The sequence below is a fragment of the Idiotropiscis lumnitzeri genome, chromosome 6 (genome assembly GCF_059441095.1).
Source record: "Idiotropiscis lumnitzeri isolate Australia: NSW breed Sydney's pygmy pipehorse chromosome 6, RoL_Ilum_1.0, whole genome shotgun sequence".
Lineage (NCBI taxonomy): Eukaryota > Metazoa > Chordata > Actinopteri > Syngnathiformes > Syngnathidae > Idiotropiscis > Idiotropiscis lumnitzeri.
This window is the reverse complement of record NC_142396.1, coordinates 6286759-6306633: the sequence shown is the minus strand read 5'-3', so window position 1 is coordinate 6306633 and position 19875 is coordinate 6286759. Positions and strand designations below refer to the sequence as shown.

Genomic DNA, 19875 nt, shown 5'->3' with positions numbered 1-19875 from the left:
TTTATATATCCTATTCAGTATTATTTTCCATTGCACTAACTATTCTCTTCTTTATCTAATTCATATATTTATATGAATTATTGTTGTATTGCACTGGAGAGGGGAGCTCTCTAATCTCGTTGCACACTTGAGTACAATGACAATAAAGGGATTTCTGATTTCTCATTTCTGATTTCTGAGATATAACAAAGACATGGATTATCTATTTGCTGTTGAAAAAGGAAGGGCTTGGCCTTAGCCAGCTGCCGAAGCAGCGAATGCCCAAGCGGCATTTTCCACATGTAAAATGAATCTATTTGCATATACATCTCCTAGAATGCACAAAATATACTTTGTGGAAATTTTGCCCATTTGGCAGATGGAATCCCGATTGCATCCGGTTTCTAGATCAGCTTCCACAACTGTCGGCATGCACCATAAGGTGTGTGCTCATTTTTGCCTATACATGACATTTAGCTATAGCTAACCCCCAGATATGCACAGTCGGGCCATGCACACTGGCAGATTGAGCCGTTCTCGCAGCAATGGTGGGAAAATAATGACCTGTACTTTAGTGAAATTTTCAGGTATCTGTACTTTACTACAGTGGAACCTTGGCTCACAAGTGTCCTAATATTGGATTTTTTTCCAAGCTATGAGCTGTCGTAACAAGCAAGCGAGCAAATCCTGGAAGAGGCATCATATCAATAGGGTCGAGTTGAGGTAATAACACCTGAGTTCGTTCAGCCACGAGACCGCGCTAACTAGAGAGGCAACTCTCGGGTGGAACATATCCTATCTGCAAATCACACATCGCGGCTGCGTGTGTTACATATTTGAGAAAATTCCGCGGTGGAAATGGTGGCATAGTGTCAGCGCCATCATCAACTTGCACGAGATGAAATGTTCACGTCTAAGGTTATAAGTTCAAGTTTTTTCTCCTCTGGCTTTAATGAGGCAGCGTTACCTAACACCGACGCAGACACCTATTCTGCCACATCCATTACCGTCACTTGGGTGCTTTGTTTTGCCTCTTTTTAATGTTGTAGTCCTGCCGCTCGTCTGTTTTCGGCTCTTCTCGCTCTTAAGTGCTGTCACTCTCATGTGTTAAGATGTGGCCCAGAGGGCCCTGGCTAGACCAGAGGCTGGGAATGAGCTGTGAGCCCCCATCCAAGGGGGGGGTGCCCACCGTGGGTTTCCTGGCCCCATTAAATCTCCCTGATTACCTGCGGTGGCTGCGGTGGGAGTGCTAAAATAGTGGGCTGTCCACATCAGATGATTGAGATGCAAATGAAAGCAGTAACTCACAGATAATGTGGAGCTGCAACAGTCATTGATGCGTCCATTTTCTTTTCTGCTCTCACCAATCTTTCATTGCTTCCTTTTTCCAGCATAAGCGGAGTCGTGTTATGGTTTTATTGTAGAATACCGATCATTGAAGAGTCATTGGTTGTGTAGTGATTCACATAGAGAACTGATCAGTAACTGACACCAGTCCAAGACATAGTCGGTTTTTCATCCTAAATCAGCCCTCAAAGTCTTCACTTGGTCTTGCTTTCTCAATGTCTTGGTTTTGAACTTGGTATTAACCCCACTTTGACCTCTTGCTCTTGATTTGGTCAAGGTTATTGTGTAGAGTTCTAGAAATATTATCATAAAAGCCTTACCCTGAGCTTGGTCTTCACATGGTGTAAAACCCTTCAAAGCCCTGGTCATAATTTTGGCTTGTTCTCGACTTGGTCTTGGCACCTTAAAGTCTTGGTTTCAACTTTTCTTGACTCCTCAAAGTCTTAGTTTTGAATTGTCATAGCACCCCATAGTCTTGGCCCTAGTCCTAACTTGTTCTCGACTCCGCAAAGTCTTGATCTTGCCTTGTTCCTGGAATATGTCAAGCTTTGTATTCAAGACCGAGCCACCATTTGAATTTTGTTACTCCGATTGCCACAAACCTATTGTGTCTGGTCACAAGTTCACACAAACCAAAAATGATCTCACAGTTCCTCTCTTTCTGAGCGTAAACAAATGGACACAATAACATGTCAGGGAGCGGGGCCCGTCATTTGGGGGGTGGGATGAACATGGGAGCAGGAGGCGAAAGATGAGGAGGAGGAGGAGTAATTGCAAAGTCCTTTGCTGAATTGTTCAGTGGATGCAAATTTAAATCCCTGCTATTATTTTAATAATCTGCCTTTTACTGCTTGTGCTCGGATCATTTGTTTGCAAACCAGGTTATTTGGAAAGGGAGGCTCGGGGGTAATTTCATGCTTTGGAGCATTTATATCTATAACTTAATGAGAAGAGGGCCTGTTGTTTCCTGGTAGTATGCTGATAGAGGAGAGCAAACTTTTGCCTCCCCGTTTAGGGTAATGTTAGGAGGCAATAATGTAGGATTACCCTGATGGAATTAAGGATGCAGCGATGTCTTGAAGACCAACTGAAACACTGATGATTCTTTCTGGGATTTTCCAGATCTAGAGGATGCTTTCCATTTGCCTATCACAACAAGGTCACACAAATTTCATCCAGAGATTTCCTGTGATTTAATCATCCCCCAATCTCGTCTAATTGGAGTCACTATGTTTTTCTAAATCAGATGGGATCCCTGTCCTGAACCTGATCAGGAGAAGTCGTAAACAAAATGGATGGATGGTTGTCTTTTTTGTTAATCGTTCCAAGTTTTAAAATTTTTTTTCCCAAAAATATCATCTGAAAAGCCATAACTTGATTTTTGCCTTCACTCAGTCTCAACCGCTCATAATCTTGTTCTAGACTTGATCTTGGCTCCTCAATGTCTTACCCGGTTCTTCAGTGTCTTGGTCCTGACTTGATGTCAACTCCACAAACTCTCGGTCCTCATTTACTTTTGAATCCTAAAAGTCTCGGTCTCGACCTGTTTTCAGCTCCTCAGTCTTCATCTTGAGGTCCTCTCTGCATTCCAACAATCACACTCAAATGTCATCCAAGATTTCCCTCGATTCAATCAACTCTCAACTCCGCCTAATTGAAATCACTATGTTTTCCTCACGGGAATATTTTTGTTGATATCTTAATTGGTTCCACTTGATCAGTTATCAGTCTTGCAGTATCAGTTTACGCAATACAGGTCGGCCTGGTCCGCATTATGTCACTTAGTCCCAGGAATCAGCCTCGAGGCCCTGCCCCAACTCGATTTACGCAACTTGATTACATTTAGCCTGGTGACACAAAGTTACGACTCACCATCTATGGTGAGCCAGCGGCCAGTCTTGTCAGGTGATCAACATTTTTCATGCGGTTAGCTCTTTTGTGTAGCCAACATGGGACCGGGGCAGCGCGTGGATGGATGGACTGAGGATAAGGCGGCCTCCACATCCAGGTGCCCATGTCGCCCTCATTCCTTCGCTCCCCTGTTCCCCCCCCCCCTGTCAAGGACTCCTGGAAGCTTGGAAAATCGAATCAGACTGCATGAATTAGAGCATTAACTCAATTTGTTTACAAGGCGTGATTTCTCCTTCGGCAGGTTGCATCCTCGTCGACTATCTGCGGCTCACTGACCCCGGACCTTTGCGGAGGTCACTTGATGCATTTATTACGTTGTTCACCAAGGATTTTTTTTTCTGGCTATTATCAAGTGACAAGGGGATGGCCATACATGAGCAGAATACGATTATTCAAATTGGTGCAGAATGCTTGAAGAACACAACCTTAGCTCCAGCCTGTATGGAGCTTTTACGATCTGTTGCTTCTTATCCATATTTTTACTTTTTGACACCACGAGTAGTTGACACAATTGAGAAAAACATTTATAAGTGCCTATATTGATGGTTTAAAGCCATAAATATACTACTAACTATGATATCAAACAGTTCAACTAATTTGTCTAAAAATAAATTGCAGACAGATGATTGATTTAATCAGAATCAAGGGTCATGCATATTTATTTATTTATTTTTTGTGGTACCTTGATTTTCCGCGGCCAAGTAATGCAATAATATATAATTATATATATAAATAATATAAAATATAAATTAAATAATAAATATTAAATAAATAAACAAATAAATTAATACTACTACTACTACTACTACTAATAATAATAATAATAATATAAAATAATCCAATCTCGTTGTCCACTGAGTACAATGACAATAAAAAGCTTTCTGATTCGGGAAAAAAAGCAGATTATTCTCAATTTGAACAAGTCGTGTAAGAAGGACTATTGATTAATTGATTAAGCGGATATCGTTCTGTTTCTTGGTTGTGCAGGTTTGTGACTTCCTTTCTGAGACGAAAAGAGAAAGCCCCCCCAACTACTATATTTCTAGGCTAAACTATTGTGTCAGTAATAACTGGTAAGCAGTTTATAATATTGCCAAACAAAAGAGCCTTTAATCAAAAGGCGCCGCAGTGCCTGCGGATGCTCAAACGTTTCTTCATCAAAAGGCCTTTTATACACTTATAAACATCAAAGGCCTCCATGCTTCTTAATTGCCAGAATCTTTTCTTACTCAATTAAGTTATGCTTGTGTTTTTATAAAGATGAGACAAAAAGGGGGCTTTGGGTAACCAAATCAGCACGGCTGATTGATCATGGCTGTGTGTTCAACACAAGAGATGTACACATATGTAAATGCACTTTTCCCTGTGAGTGTGTTCTGTAATTTAGGAGCCCTGCAGTCACCAAGACGATACCATGCGCGAGTGTTTGCGGAGAAATGAAAGTAGTGAGTGTAGAGCGCACAATTACGTTATTGTCGCACTTGAAAAGAACACATTATTTTGCACTTGCGAGCGTGGTGCTTTATCGCTGACAGTCTTAAACGAAAAGTTGAAGATGTTGCGCAAATGCATGGTGTCAAGGAGCTATCCTCGTAAGGCTGGATTTACACTGTATGATACAAACTTGTATATAGTTAGAAGATTTTTTAATTATTTTTTTTAACAATCTATGGCCTCCGTTGCTTTTCCATTACACCGAGCGCGGGGCAGGATCAACTGAACTGTGTGCAAGCTTACGCTGCACTATGCACGTGTCATAACATGTGACAAGTGGCGTGTTTTGTCCACTGTTGTTGGGGCGATTCAAAAGATGAATTGCCGTTGCATGATGTGGTGACGTCGCAATTTACAGCCCAACAAATGCACACGCTTTCATTTTCAAGCAAAATGTCCCATTTCCGAGTTGAAGACGGCTGGCCACTTTCAAGACAAAAATACAGTGTATACAGCACACATATTTAGCATTTTACAACAACATTGAACCATATTTACAATTCATATGTACCGTGGATTAAATGATGTGATGGAGATTTTGCAAGCATCATGTAAAACTCGCCGCCGACACTCATTCATACTGAACGGAGAACTTTTCTGAATCACGGAACCCGAAGTCCTACGGCGGCCGCCCAGAGCTACCGTCTCTGAGGCGGCTGCTGCAATCATCGGGTCGGCGGAGAGGCTGGAGTCCTCTCATTCAAGTGAATGAGAAACGGCGAGTGCGCCAAAGTTTTTAACCATCAATCATCCGTTATTACATATGAAATTATAAACGTGGTTGAGTATTGTTGTAAAACACTATTACAGTTCTGTCTCACTGATGTAAAACTAAAAAAGTTGCTTGTTCCATCGCTGTCGGCCAATCACATGGCTGTGACGACTTGGCCCCACTTGAACCCCACATGGTTCATTATATATTAATTTTCAACTTGCAGACCAATAATGGACCCCTACAGGAGCCCTTTTACTGTGCGGATATAAAAACAAAACAAAACGAACCAAAAAAGTCAAATAAAGGAATCCAATTTTCACTGACCTGCAGTGTGAATCCACCCTAAGTGCTAAATAATCAGCTTTAATGTCTGCGAGTGACGTTCACCAAGAATAATAATTTGCGTATGCATATTCTGTACGTGTGTAATTGCCAGCATTCATTCTGAGGACTCTCAAATATACGGCGGTGATATATAGGAATTGCATTAAAGCGGTGCTTGTTAGGCGTGTCGGTTACACTGAAGGTGTGCTGGAAAATGTGCACCGTCTGCGAATGTGCTGGAGATAGAGAAAGCCAAGTCCGGAGGGGGAGATGAGCAAGGAGGAAATGGAGAGGAAGTACTGAAAGTTAAGTACAGATGTACCTTGACTTATGTGTTTAATTTGTTCTGAGACCTTGCTGCTTACTCAGATTAATTGTATCTGAATTAAACCTTTCCCGATGAAATGAATAAAATGTCATTCGTTCATTTATTTGTAATGTGTTTAGACAACCCCTGACTGGTCGGCAGCCAATCATACGGCACATATAGACAAGTAAGCATTTACACTTGGATTCACACCTGTAGACAATTTAAAATGTTGCGCAATCATTTTTTTTTTCTTGCCACGTTTGCTCAGTTAATGTCACAGGATCATTTCTAGCCTTTCTGTTGCAACGTAATGGTGTAACAGTCCGTCGGTATTCTTGTAGAGGTGCAATAATTCATTGATTTATCGACAAAAAAAATCGATTATCAAACTAATAAACAACTATTTTGATAAGATGTTCATCGTCTAGAGATCTTGTTTAACGTACAAATATCCTCATCTTAATTTTACATGCTCAAATAATTCAGTCATCCGTGAAAGCATTCTTATTTGTTTTGACTCAAAATAAGATATTTGGGAACATCTGCTTTTACTTTGGAAAACATTAATTAACAATTTTGACAATTTTCTGTCATGTTATGGACCAAACTAGTAACTGAATTGCACTCTCAAGTTAATATAATTTCTTGTTTTTGCATCAAACCATGGAAATAAAAAAAAAAATCAAATTCATACTCTCAAAGGAGCATGCAATTCTTCCTTGTAGCTTCTCTAAATAACACAATGAATCCATGTTTGAGTCCGTGTCACTAATCAGCTTAACTAGAAACTATTCTCACATCATGCTCACAATTCATTAGGTTGTGCTGGTGTGCCTAATGAAGTGTCCCTTTTGCGTATGTTTGTGTGGAACTATTTGCCTCAGGCCCTCCGCAGCTCGGGTCTGCGCACGTCGGAAAAGCCAATGCTGCAATTATGATGACCGCCCTGTCCTTTTCATTCCTCATCTTTTGTCTCACGCTTCGTCTTCACCTGTCTCACTCTCTCTAGGCCTGAGTGCTCAGAAAATATACTAACACTATTTTTGTGCAATTTGTAAGCCAGACATTTTTTTGGTGGGGGTGTCATAATATTAGTTTTAGTTTTTTAGAATTTTTACATGCAAAAAAAGTGTTAGTTTCTATTACATCAATATGAAACGGTTTATTCTGAAAGAATGTATCGTACTTTTTAAGACAAAGATTTTGCTCCTAATAAAAAGTAAAGTGACTCCAACAAAAAATTTAACGCATTTATGCGTGGCTTCCTTCTATTCAGTCATTAAAATAAAAATAAGCGAGAATGAGTATATAAAACTATAATGCATTGTTGTACACTAAATTAAATGTTGCAGCAGGATATAAAATACTTAAATTAATCCCACCTATAATGTTGAGATTCTGCTTGCGCATGAATACATAAACGTGAAAAATCCATCATATTAAGTGTTATGATATAATACACTTTTTTTTTCTTTTTTAATACGGTAAGCACAAGTTGCCGCGATGCATTTTGAGGAAAAGTGACAAGCAAGTGCCAGCTTGTCAATGGATCGCATTGACTCTCTTTTCGAATTAAGTTATAGGTTATTCATTTGAATTTTTTTATTAGGGCCGTCTGGGAATCATTGTGTTTATTATTTCCCTGAATGAATAGCCTTTTGTGGGTCTCAATAAGCATTCAAACGCACCACTTTTTACACGCACATATTCTGGGACAAATCTGTGGGACGTTTTAGCGCATCCCTCATCCCTCAAGTCAGAAATTATTTTTCTCTGTCACTATTTATAAATTACGAGTTACACGTTAGTCATGACTGGACAAATGAAAAAAAAAAAAGAAAATTGACCAGGAAGTCATTCATTTTGGTTTGAAGCAGCCATCTTGAGTAAATTTAAGAGCTAGTACCATGGAAATGAATCCAAATGAGAAGTAAGTTTCCGAGACAAATGGCTGAAGATGAATTGCCTTTTTTTTGCCTCATTCTCATGATCCGCCTCGAAAATAAGTTTGTAGCCCTATAATACATAATACATATAATCGAATTTTGACATCATCTGTAAAGAAAATGTCCTTTTCTATTCTTCATGGGGAAGTCAATACTGGGAAAAATCTAAAAGCCTGTGTTTGGTTTTAGAAGAAATAAAGCACATCTCAAAAGAAGGACGTTTTATTTTACGAGGAATATAAATGGATGGATGGGAAAAAAAATATTAAAATTGGAAATCTGATTTTTTTTTTTTAATTATTCTAAAGTTCTATCACCCAGCTCTAAAGATTCTGAAGACAGCCCTTGATTCCCTGTGTGCGTGTGTGCGTTTGGTTGTGTGTGAGAGGGCTGCCCTCTCCATGTCAGTTTTTTTTTTTTTTTTTTTTGAGCGCATCAGCATGTCCGAGCCTCGCCGTCTACGCTTCTCATCTGGAAAATCACCCCACGTCCTTCCTTCACCTTTGCCGTAGCTGTGCCGTGCTGCAACGGCTTGATTTGTAACTTGATTTCAGGGGAGGGGGGGGGGCGAAAAAAAACCTGTTGATTATCCCGCTTTCATTAAGATGGGGCGGGGCGGCTTGAAAAAAAAAAAAAAACTCAGCTCGTGTCAGAGAAAGAAGAAATCAATTTAATACAGGCTTAACTGAAGGAAATTGCATATTCTGCTTGTTTGTGCTGATCAGGCACTTTTCTTTTCCTGACTGGAGACCTGCCTCCCTATTAATTGCTGTGTGTGTGCGTGTGTGTGTGTGTGCGTGTTTGTCAAGTGCATCCATCTGTGTTAGGTACTGTAGTGTCATATGTTTTAAGGTCAGTATTTCGACTTCTGCCATCGCGTCCATCCCGATGTGGTTCCTTTTTCACCAGTTTATGGTGGCGCATACTATTATGGCTTTCTTTGCCCACCAGCAAGGGCATTACAGTACATTAAAGAAGTCAAGTCAAAAATCTTGAGAATAATATGTTCTATGCTGCTCCACTAGTCTAAACACGACATTCTGATAAATATTGCGTGTGTGAAATATGAAGTAAGCAACAAAATCCATGTTTTTTCCCCCATCACAGGGGGCGGCCATTTTGCTACGGTCAACTGAAAATGACTTAAATGTCTCAGGGCTCGGGTAATGACCAATCATAGCTCAGCTTGCGAATGTCACATGGCCAAACTCAAAAACCAGAAGTGCTTTTTGGCAAATTAATGAGAAATGATTTTTTTTCTGTCTCTTGTCCCGACATCGTCATTACAGACAAACGTCCAGGAAGCTGCAAACATACTCAACGAACACAGCGCCTCCGCAATGGCTGACTTCAAAATAAAGCTTAACAAATAATACATTGAGACATTGATGCCAATGCAATCGCCTTAGTAGAGTTTTACTTTGAAGTTGGCCCTAGTGGTAGCCTAACCGCTACCTTGACTTCCATTTTGGACCTTTTGGCTTGCTTTATCGCAATTTTAATTGACATTACATCGTTGCTACCATCAACACAACGGGATCCCGAAATCATATTCAGTTGCTAATTTAGCATCCTGACAAACCGCTAATTACGTCGTTGCTGTTTAACGTGACAATTCTCCAGCATTTTGGTCTACGGCTGGCTAGCAGCTATCTGTTAGCATTAGCAACAAGTGCTTGATTGTGTTTGTTAAGAAAAGCCATGGGATGAGTACCTTACAAAAAGTAATAGAGGGATGAAAAATGACAATTCGATTAATATTCAAAAATGGTTTAGCCCTATTTGTACCTCAAGGTACAAGTGTGTGTATGTTGTGATTATTGTGTGAGTGCCCATGAGTGGATCAGTTCTAGAGGAGTCGGCTTGATATTTATGAATAAATGTCATCATTGTGACAACATGATATATGGCTTCCCCTGGCCTTCCCTCGTCTTCTTTTGGCTAAAAATACACACCCATGATAAAATACAGTCTTAAGCGCTGATGACCAATTTAGCGTGGCGTGTTGCGGACAAGGTCAGGAGAGATCTGGGCGCCGTTCCTCCCTCAGAGGCCTTTTTTTTTTTCCCTTTTCCCCTAATCTATGGAGCAAGAAGTGAAGGGGCTCAAAGTCGTTTCTCTAATTGCTTTTATAAGGTGCCCTTTTCACACGCTGTCTTCCCTGCTCGTTCACTTTCACTGCCGCGACAACACCTTACCTCCGCACCTGCTCAGGGAAAAAAAAGCAGATTAATTTAGCTGTCACTTGTTTTAAAATTTTACGTTGGAAACGTGGTTTGCTGGGTAATTGTTTTGGACAGTCGGGTATTTCAACTGTTTTTATGGTGGGCAGTATGGTGGGGATTAGTGGTTGATGGTTTTTATAGTGAGCTGCACATTGGCCCAGTGGTTGGCGATTTTTATGGTGGGCAACACAACGGATTAGCGGTTGAAGGTTTTTTTTATGGTGGGTCGCATGGTGGATTGTTTTTATGGTGAGCGTCACAGAGGACTGGTGGTTGATGGTTTTTATGGTGGTCAGCATGCTTGAATTTAAATATCCTATTTTTAATTGTATTGTGTTGTATTCTCTCTTTGTATGTGTTGCTGCGTTAAAGTAGCAGTTATTTGAAGAGCTAGAATCACGTAAAATCAATGCTAATGTCCGTTAGCCCATCTTTCACCCTCTGTATTAGACATTAGCCTTAAGCTAGCTGACTTCAGTCCGTAATTAGATGGTTTCGTCATTTTGGCATTTAAATTCGCAACGTTTAATAATCTTGTTTTATATGTTAATTTTACAGTCAACTTCAACAACAGGAGTGACAAGCATCTTGTAGCACGCATGCGGTGCCTCGTATGCTAGCTTCACATCAAATTTGTCGCGAGAGTTTCTGGCAACGCGATTGAATTGAAGTCAACGGAGTCCGCGCGAGCGGGCGTGGTTGTGTGCGGAGTGACGCGAATGATGCGTTTGACGTGATGGGAGACGGTGTGAAGCACTGAAAATTCTTAGTCGGTTCAAATTTTTTGACTTTCTTCACTTCGTTGCCATATGTGGAGCTTTACAACACAGCCAGCCATTAGCTTTAGCAGAGTGTCCACCACTTGAATGAGATGTCGAAATCTTATTTTTTCTTTGTTGGCTACCGAAAACACTATCGTCGTCACAAAACGAAGCCCCGCCCCTCCCTGGAGTATGAATGAGCGGCTGCGTTGTGAACACCTTTGCGGTGAAACGCCAGCGAATGAAGCGAAATGGAACGCTCAAACGTATTATGTGTGAACGTAGCATTATATGTTGAACTGCGATTTCTGACTTTTCCATTTCTTCAACGTTCCCATTTCTTGACAGCGAGAGAGATTTGTGGTTAAAAAGTGTGTTTTAATAAGTATAAGTGCGCTTGAATAAGTTTAAACATGCTTAAAGTGTGACTGACAGGTAACACTATGTGTAAAAAAAATCCTTTTAGTCCTCTATAGCATAGATTTTCACCTATCGTGGGGTGGTCTGGAACTTTCCATGTTTGTGAGCTTTGGGCGACGAGCGTGCTGCATTTGATTTCTTAAGTGTTGCCCCTTCATAGGTGATCTCTGAAGGTGTCCAAAAGGTGACGCAAGATGGAAACAGGGGTTAAAGTATGAGTGGGAGTGCCCGAGGAGGATTAGACGATGAGATTCAGCTGAGTGCATTCAGGCAGTGTATTATTTGGCGGCTCCGCTTGCTTGCGTCCATTAGGATTGGCTGGCGTGCTGTTTAAGAGGTCAACTAAGTGTGCGCGCGTGTTTTTTAAGAGTTACTAGAGTGGTCCAATGTCTTATTGAACAGGACGGGTCTCCCCCTACTCTAATACCTCTTCTTTTTATTGGATTGGATGGCCCCAGTTATAATTGTATTAGTTTTTACCTCCCCCTCCCCCCCGCTGCGCTCTTATACCATCTATCTACTCAGCAGTGACCACTGTGTCACTCTTCAGGAGAGTCCCCCGCCCCCTGCCCCCCCCTCCCTGTGACTCCCCACCCCCAACACTGCGATATCCCTGCATCACATTCCCGCACACGCACAGGTAGTTTCCAGGCCCTCTAGCTTTTGGCAACAATCAATGATATAGAAAAAAAATTACAAATATTAAAATTCTATATGACATTTTTTACAGTGGTGTGAAAAGTGTTTGTCCCCTTCATAATTTTTTTTGGGGGGGTGAAAATTATTATTTTTTTTTTTATCATGTGTCGTGGAAATATGATAAACCACCGTAAATTTATTTATTTAACAAATTAATTTTTCACATGGTGTCAGTTACAGTAGTTTTGAATCCTTTTCTTCCCCTTAATAAATCAAATCTGGTTTTGACATTTATTTGATAATGTAGAAAAAAAATGGTCGGGTGCAAATACGTTTTCATGGCACTGTACATATTATACATATTTTTTTTTACAGAATTATGAATGCATATTTTTTTTACACATCTGCACTTTTTTCGCATTGTTTATTGCAATCCTCAAACTTTACAGGCTTGTTTTTCCGGTGTTTTCCTTGTTGGTCAGAAATGCATGTTCTACTGTTGAATCAAAAACACTAGAAACTACTTTACTTTAGAAAACCCATTTATTTTTTTTACATTCTCTTTTATTTATTTATTTTTTCTTACAAAGTTCTATTTTCCCTTCTTCAGAGCACAAGAAAAAAGTATTTTTATGTGGGCTGGAATGAATTGCTGGTAACATTCACTTTAGTTCTGACCTGACGCTTTTGCGAGCAGGAGAAGGAGGAAGAACCACCTTCAAACACAACAATACGGCATACTTTTTGTCGCACCTGACAATCAATCGGGCCTTTGGAGAACTCCTCAATTTCTGCCTGATTATCAGGATGTGTGTACCCTTACGTAAGTCAGTCAGGCCTTGCTGCTGCTGCTGCAAAGTCAGCAATTACGCTGGAGTGAACCACTGCCTCTCACTGTCACCTCGCCCTTGAAGAGGCCAGAAGTTGTCAAGCTCCTCATAAAAAAAAAAAAAAAAATTGCATTCTCTTGATCATTTTCTATCCATTTTTTTCTGCTCCTTCCAAAACCTGGCCATCTGTCTAATTGTTCACCTCCATGGCTTTAATGCTTTTTACATGCCCCCCCCTTCCTACTTCTTTCCGGGCAATAAACTTTATTTTCTTCGCAAGACTTCAATCTACAGGAGTGGGTGGGGGCGGGGGGGCATGGCGGTGGCTCACCTTCTCCCTGCTGGATTGGCTCCAGTGGGCCCCACTTCAACCCCTCCCCCCATTTATCTCCCATCTCTCAACTCTCTCCCTCCGTCTTCTCCATATGAGTTTGTCAAGCTGACACCTGCACTCATCTTCTCTGCTGGTCACCCTTCCTCTCACGCTGACCTCTTAATGATCCCACCGCTGCCTGCCCTGACCTTGTTTCAACCTGGAATGTTCCTCATTCCTCCACCAAATTTCTCTCTCATGCGCAATTGATGCTCAAGTCAAACCGTGAGCGCACTTAGTGGACTATTTCTTCTCTTCTAAACTGCGCAAAAGTGTCTCCGAGTGTGAAACAGTTGTCTCCCCTCACCTGTGATTACTGCTGTGTGCACATCATATAAGCGGGTGCCCTTATAATCCCATCTATAATGGCCACAATCAGCACTTTAATGCTTTGTAATATCATCCATGTAATGGTAGAGTGTATCAGCAAGAGAATAATTCAGGCATAGATAATGGTGTGATTGCGCGTTTTTACCCTTGAGTCACAACATTGAGTTTGTTGTGTGTGTGTGCGTGTGTTTGCATGTATAAATACATCCCAGGGCGGTTAAGTTGCCTGTAAAATGCCTGAAGAAACACATTTCCATCAGCGGGCTCTCTTAGCCCTTCACTGTGGCTTGTTCTCACCGCCCCACGGAGCGCCCTTGCTGCGAGTGTCGCGTGCGCTTTGCCGAGTCGAGGGAGACGCTCCCCTAAGATACACGCAGGCCACGGAACGCTCCTACGGGGGTGTAATGTGAGCTGTCAGTCATCCTATCCTCGCGGTTGGCAGGGACAAGCATCAGGGATTCCTGGTGTTGCCAAACTTAAAAGGCCATCAGGGAATTGGGGCATTTATCAGGAAGAGTGTTGACATGCTTTTTTAAGACTAAAACTTGGCATATTTTAGTCATAAAAATAGTATTGCAAAGTATTGGAGTGTTTAAAAACATAATTGCACAAAACATTAGAATGGAACAAATTATTTTTTTTTTAATATATATTATATATATATATATATATATATATTTTTTTTTTTTTTTTTGCTGGAGACTCAGAACATTTGAGTCTGACTTAAAAAGATGCATGAGACAATATAATAATATATTAAAAAAAAAATATATATATATTTATATATTTTTTTTTTACAGAAATTTGTAAAAAATGGTTGGGCATTTCAACTGATTAATGGTGTTTCTAAATATCACTAGGGAAAACTGACAAATTAAACACACGAGTCAAGTTACCAGTGTACTTTGTTTTACTGAACAGAAGAATTAAAACCAACATCCAAGATTGGTCGTTACATTTTGTGTTTCTTGTGTTTTGTCCCCCCTCAGCACAAAGCCCGAGTAGAAGCCATGATGTGCGACCTGGCCTCTCTCCGCAGTGTCAGGGAGTTCGCAGACGCCTTCAAAGCCAAAAATCTGTGAGTACAAACAATATTCAACTTCCCTTTGGTTGATAAGAAATCAAAATTCTTAGAACATAACTTTGTTTTCATGCAAATGCCTTTGTACACTGTAAAGATCATGTCTAAAGAATCGTTATGTCTATAAGCATTCTTTGGAACAGCATTTTGACTTTTTCACCATGCTGTCTTGGAATGACCTGGACCATCTGTCTGTTTTAAAAATCAAATGTTTCCCTTGAGCGCAAAAGTCTGCCCATCGCTGTTTTATACATCCTAATAAAGGACGTCCAGACTGTTCCTGATGGAGACAAGGACTAAAGGGTCACCGTGTGTATTTTCGTCCCATTGGCCCCGTGGACTTGATGGTTCTGATTCCGTGGTGGTCAGCATGTGTCTCATTGGCCGGTCGCGTCGGCGCTATTTCTGGGCTCATGTATTTTGTCATCAATACTCCTCGACCACCTGCAGGTCTCTTGTGACAACATATGTGTGTGTTTATGTATGTACACGTAAATATGTGGATGTGTGTGTGATGGCATTCGTGTTAAAGCGGGGAGGCCCTTGGGAAGAGGCACAGCAGCCATGGCCCGCAGCAGCCCGGAGGCAGGGTATGACCATCCAGGACACGAGTCTTGGGGCCGAGCCAAACCTCACGGAGGTTTCCCCTCCTATAAATTACCCTCCGCCCAGTCATACTGAAGCTTTGACCTTCCTATAATCCCATCAATTGACGTAATCTTTTTTTTTTTTTTTTTTTGTCGCATACAATGCATCCCCGGAACCATATTAAAAGCCGTTTTTAAATATTTGAACACAGAGCAAATATTGGAAATATAAAATGTCTGAACTGGTTGCCAGCCAATCGCAGGGCACTCAAGACAAACAACCATCAACTCTCACACTCACACCGAGGGGCTTTTTAGGGTGTCCAATCAACCTGCCACGCATGTAATTTGAATGTGGGAGGAAACCGGGGTACCCGGAGAAAACTTGTGCAGGCACGGGGAGAACATGCAAACTACACACAGGAAGGCCGGAGCCGGAATCAAACCCACAACCTCTGTACTGTCAGGCCAACGTGCTAACCATAGCTATAGATTTTTATTTAAAACTATTTATTTATTTATTTATTTTAGTGGGGCTTGAACAAATGATTAATTGAGTCACTGAATCAAATGGTTTTTTTTTGTGGGTGGCTTCCATTTTTGACCGCAGTTCAGTTGTATTTAACTTCAGAAATTCTCTTTTAAACGTTTAGAACTGTTTGTGTAGAAACATTTCTTTCGGTGTGATGTTTAACTTTTATCAGCAATGCATTTTACGAAAATATTTTTTTTTTTTTAATTTTCAGTTATTTAAGCATAGGCGTGTGCATAAGGATAATTTTTTTAACTTTAAAAAACGCTACTCTAATTTGATGTTGGTCACTATTGGTGGGAGTTCTACTGTATTCCTTTTTTTGCAATTTGTTTATTCGCTAAGTATCTCATTCTTATGTCACCTCTCAGTCTGTCGCTCTGGCTCACTACCTCACTATTTTGGCAAGGTTGTATTTCTTCATTAGTGGTGCTGTTGGGATGGCGGGTGATGCGTGGGGGGAGGGACTCCCAGGGGACGTCAGAGTACATTAATTCTCATCACAAGGCGAACGGAGCAGAGTGGAGGCTGGGAGCTGTGAGCTGTGAATGGCACTGGGCAGCTGTCTGAGTCTGCCACCACTCTATTACTGCACGTATGTCTTCGGGCAGAACGCACGCAAACACGAGCATCTTGCGTGCATGCGCGGATACACTCAGGGAAAATAGAAGCGAGCGCACACGAGCACAATCATACCTCGGTGGCGTGTCATTGACAGGTGAAATGTAATCAGTCTTTTTTTTTTTTTTTTTCCTTTTTTGCTTTTCCCCCGCACTCGTTTCTCACTCCCTTGCTTTTAAGTGCTTTAGTCAGTGGCTTTCACGCTGCTTTGTGTTCCATTGACCCCGATTCCGCTTTAATTGCCTGTCCTTTGAAATGAAATTACCTGGATATTGATATTGTTCAATGCAGGGCAATTTGGTGGCGGCGTAATTGACGGAGAGCGGCACTGACAGAGTGCCCCTAATACAATTTCTAGTGAACGCTTCGTAATTAACACGTGCCATTTGTTCCTGGACGCATTCATCCTGGTGTCATTGCAGACATATTACTCTACATTACAGGTGTAACAGTACTTGGATTCGGATTTTTTATGAACGGGAACATTCAGTAAGGTAGTACGGATGACCCAATCACATTTTTTTTTTTTGCACCCAAGTCACATCACTTGATTTTGAATATTTACTGTTACTGAATCAGGTCTGGAAAAATGTTGACACGGTATCGGATTTTCAGTCGTCCTTTATTCTTTTTTACTGAGCAATAAAAATATTTAAAGTTGTGAATTGCCACAAAAACAGAAAATGGACAACAATTAACTAGAGAGTGTTAGCAACCATCGATTACCCCACTCACACACGTGACAGAGACTCTCTACGCTTTGCTTTCTAATCACAGGTACATAACAAATTATAAAAGTGGAAGTCAACCCAAAATATATTCTTGGCAATAATGTGTTCTATGGGCCTTGACTAGTCTAAACATGGCATTGTGTTTAATATTGCGGAATATGACTTCAGCTGCAAAATTCCACATCAAGAGACAGACATTTTTGTCACTTGCTGTTGACTAAAAATGACATCACAGTTTCACAGAGCTCAGGTAACAACCAATCACCTCTGACCTGTTTTCTGAAACTGAGCCATGTTTGCTCATTAGCTGCATATATTCTTGTATATTCTGGTAAATAAGATTTTTGGCTTAACCTCCCCTTTAATATCGTATATAACAAAACAAAATATGTTTATGTCCTAGCTATACTGTATTGGCATATCTTTGGTGACCACTTGGTGGGTCGTTTGTGGGTGTTTTCTGTCAACGATAAAATGTAGTGGTAATGGCTAATAGTCTAGGCGCAGCTCGCTCACACACAAACACACACACTGGCAATATCCTCCGTGCTGGCCCACATTATCACGAAGGTCAGGGGCTGTACCCAGGGGGGTTATTTAAAGTAAATATATAAACGGATGCTTCCCCGTTTGGTAGTTAACACCCTCGTTTGAGCGGCGCTGAGATTGCACAGTGCGGCGCTGGCCGTGTTGTGAGAGGCCTTTAATGTGGAGAGCGGGACCGTGCCTTGGGCGGCAACAGGCCTATTAAAGGCCTTCATTAGAGCCGCACTTATGAGAGCGGGACTAACGGGTGGGCAGTTGGATTAACAGGCCTCTCGCATTACAAGCGCACAGCTCGCTTCAGATCAACGGTCCTTGGTGATTGCAGCTTCTCAGAACCAAATGCGTGCGACTAAAAGGGTCCGAAAGACAACAGGTGTCAAACTCGCATCATTTTATGCGGCTCACAAAGGCAAATTCTTTATGTTTCTAGCTAAATGGGTTTGCTCTTTTCATTCTGGTAGAAAATCTGTACTGAAATTGCAGTTTTTTGTCACATCATACTGCATTTCCCCCCCCTTTCTCATTTTATCTATATTTTAAATCTGGAAGAGATTCAGAATCTCGATTATATACTATCGATGTCCTATATTACTGCTTTTTGCTTATTGCTTGATTGGAGAGTGACGCATGTTTAACCTTGGAGGAGGTTAACACAGTCCAGTGTCAAATTCACTTTTTTCATTGAAATGAATGGAAATACCTTCAATCCGTTCTAGCCTTTGAACAAATTTCTTTTGCGTGTTTTTTTTTTTTTTAATAAAAATAGCACTGTTGAGTGTTGTGCTGTATAAAAACACAGAGTAATACTATTATTAAACAAAATGTAACATCGTTTCCCAAAATGATATATTATTCACTTCCCTTCCACTGAACGCAATCTTCATCACTGTTTTGTCTTTTTTGTTACACTTGAATCACTTTTTGTGTTTTTATGGACAAAAGATATTTCGATGCCCATGTCTGGCGATATAGCCTTTATGGAGTTAGTTACTATTTCGTGTTACATTCGTACTGCTTTGCCAAATTGACTACAAGTAGACTGATTTGTGTTTTTCTGCAATTTTAAGCTCTAACTCAGTTATCATCATCGGCTTTACTTTATCATCGCTCTCTTTCTTTAGAAGAAAATATTTTTTTGAGGAGGGGGTAGGGGTGGGGGGTAACTTGATCTCTTTCACTGTGTGGTAACCATGTGAACTGATGGTGGCCTGATGTCCAGGGTCTTTGTCTCTTGAGGCTGTTGCTCATACGGTGTCTCCTCACCTTATTATATTTTAACACGCGCCGCAAGTGCGTCCCGCCGCGGAAGTGCTGAGGTGGGCGTTCTTGAAGTTGACGAGGTTTGTGCTCTTTAATGAACCTTGCGTGTTCGGGAGGCCTGAAGGTGATCGCTACTGTACACTTCTATGTAATAGCACGGGATGGCTCATTATAGTGGGAGCATAACAATTCGCACATTAATTTTCCAGCATCCAGTTTTTAATTAATCCAGTAGGCAGTCTTAAACACAGGGTACACAAATTGCCTCCGGCCTCATAATTAATTCTAATGGAAGAAATTAAAAATTGGTGGGGTGTGTTTGGATTGTTCGTCTGTGTTACAGTGGCTCCGAGCTCGCTGGAGCGACGCTGTCACCGACAAGCATCTCTTACTGCCCCGACCTATCTAGCGGTCTTCAAACCCCAGCATGCAGATAGATTTATTGTGCGTGTGTGAGTGCATGTGTGCGCTCTAAACCATATGTTCCTTTATTGGCCCCCAGCAGTCTTGTGTACTAAAATGATAGCTTTTTATTGCATGGATGAATCTTAATCCTCCTGTTATGTTCATTTCTTTCGTCGACGCAAACACGCACACACACACGCTCACGGACACACACACACAAAGTTAAAACATGTGAATTTTAAAAGAAGAAGGCCCTTGGAATAAGTTAAATCCAAATTAAATTGTTTTGTCTCCTAGATTCTCTAGATTCAGAATTGAGAGTGTTTATAAATGCTCTAAAAGTAATAAATTGTATTATCCTTTTAAAAAAATATATAAATAAATAATAATAATATATGAAAAATAAAGAATATGGGAACAGGAAAAAGTCAAAAGGTTAATATGAAATAAATACAATAAAAAAGAATTCTGGATTTTTTTACTTAGGCATAACTGGGTAGTTTATTCA

General features: G+C 40.8%; 1 protein-coding gene across 1 annotated transcript in view; it reads left to right on the top strand.

Moving 5' to 3' along the window:
• The window catches only part of wwox (WW domain containing oxidoreductase), a 151705-nt gene that overhangs the window by 31945 nt on the left and 99885 nt on the right, over window positions 1-19875 (top strand). The window contains exon 6 of the mRNA XM_088298336.1: window positions 14594-14682. Coding sequence (XP_088154462.1) covers window positions 14594-14682 — 89 coding nt within the window. The remainder of the gene's footprint in view (window positions 1-14593; window positions 14683-19875) is intronic.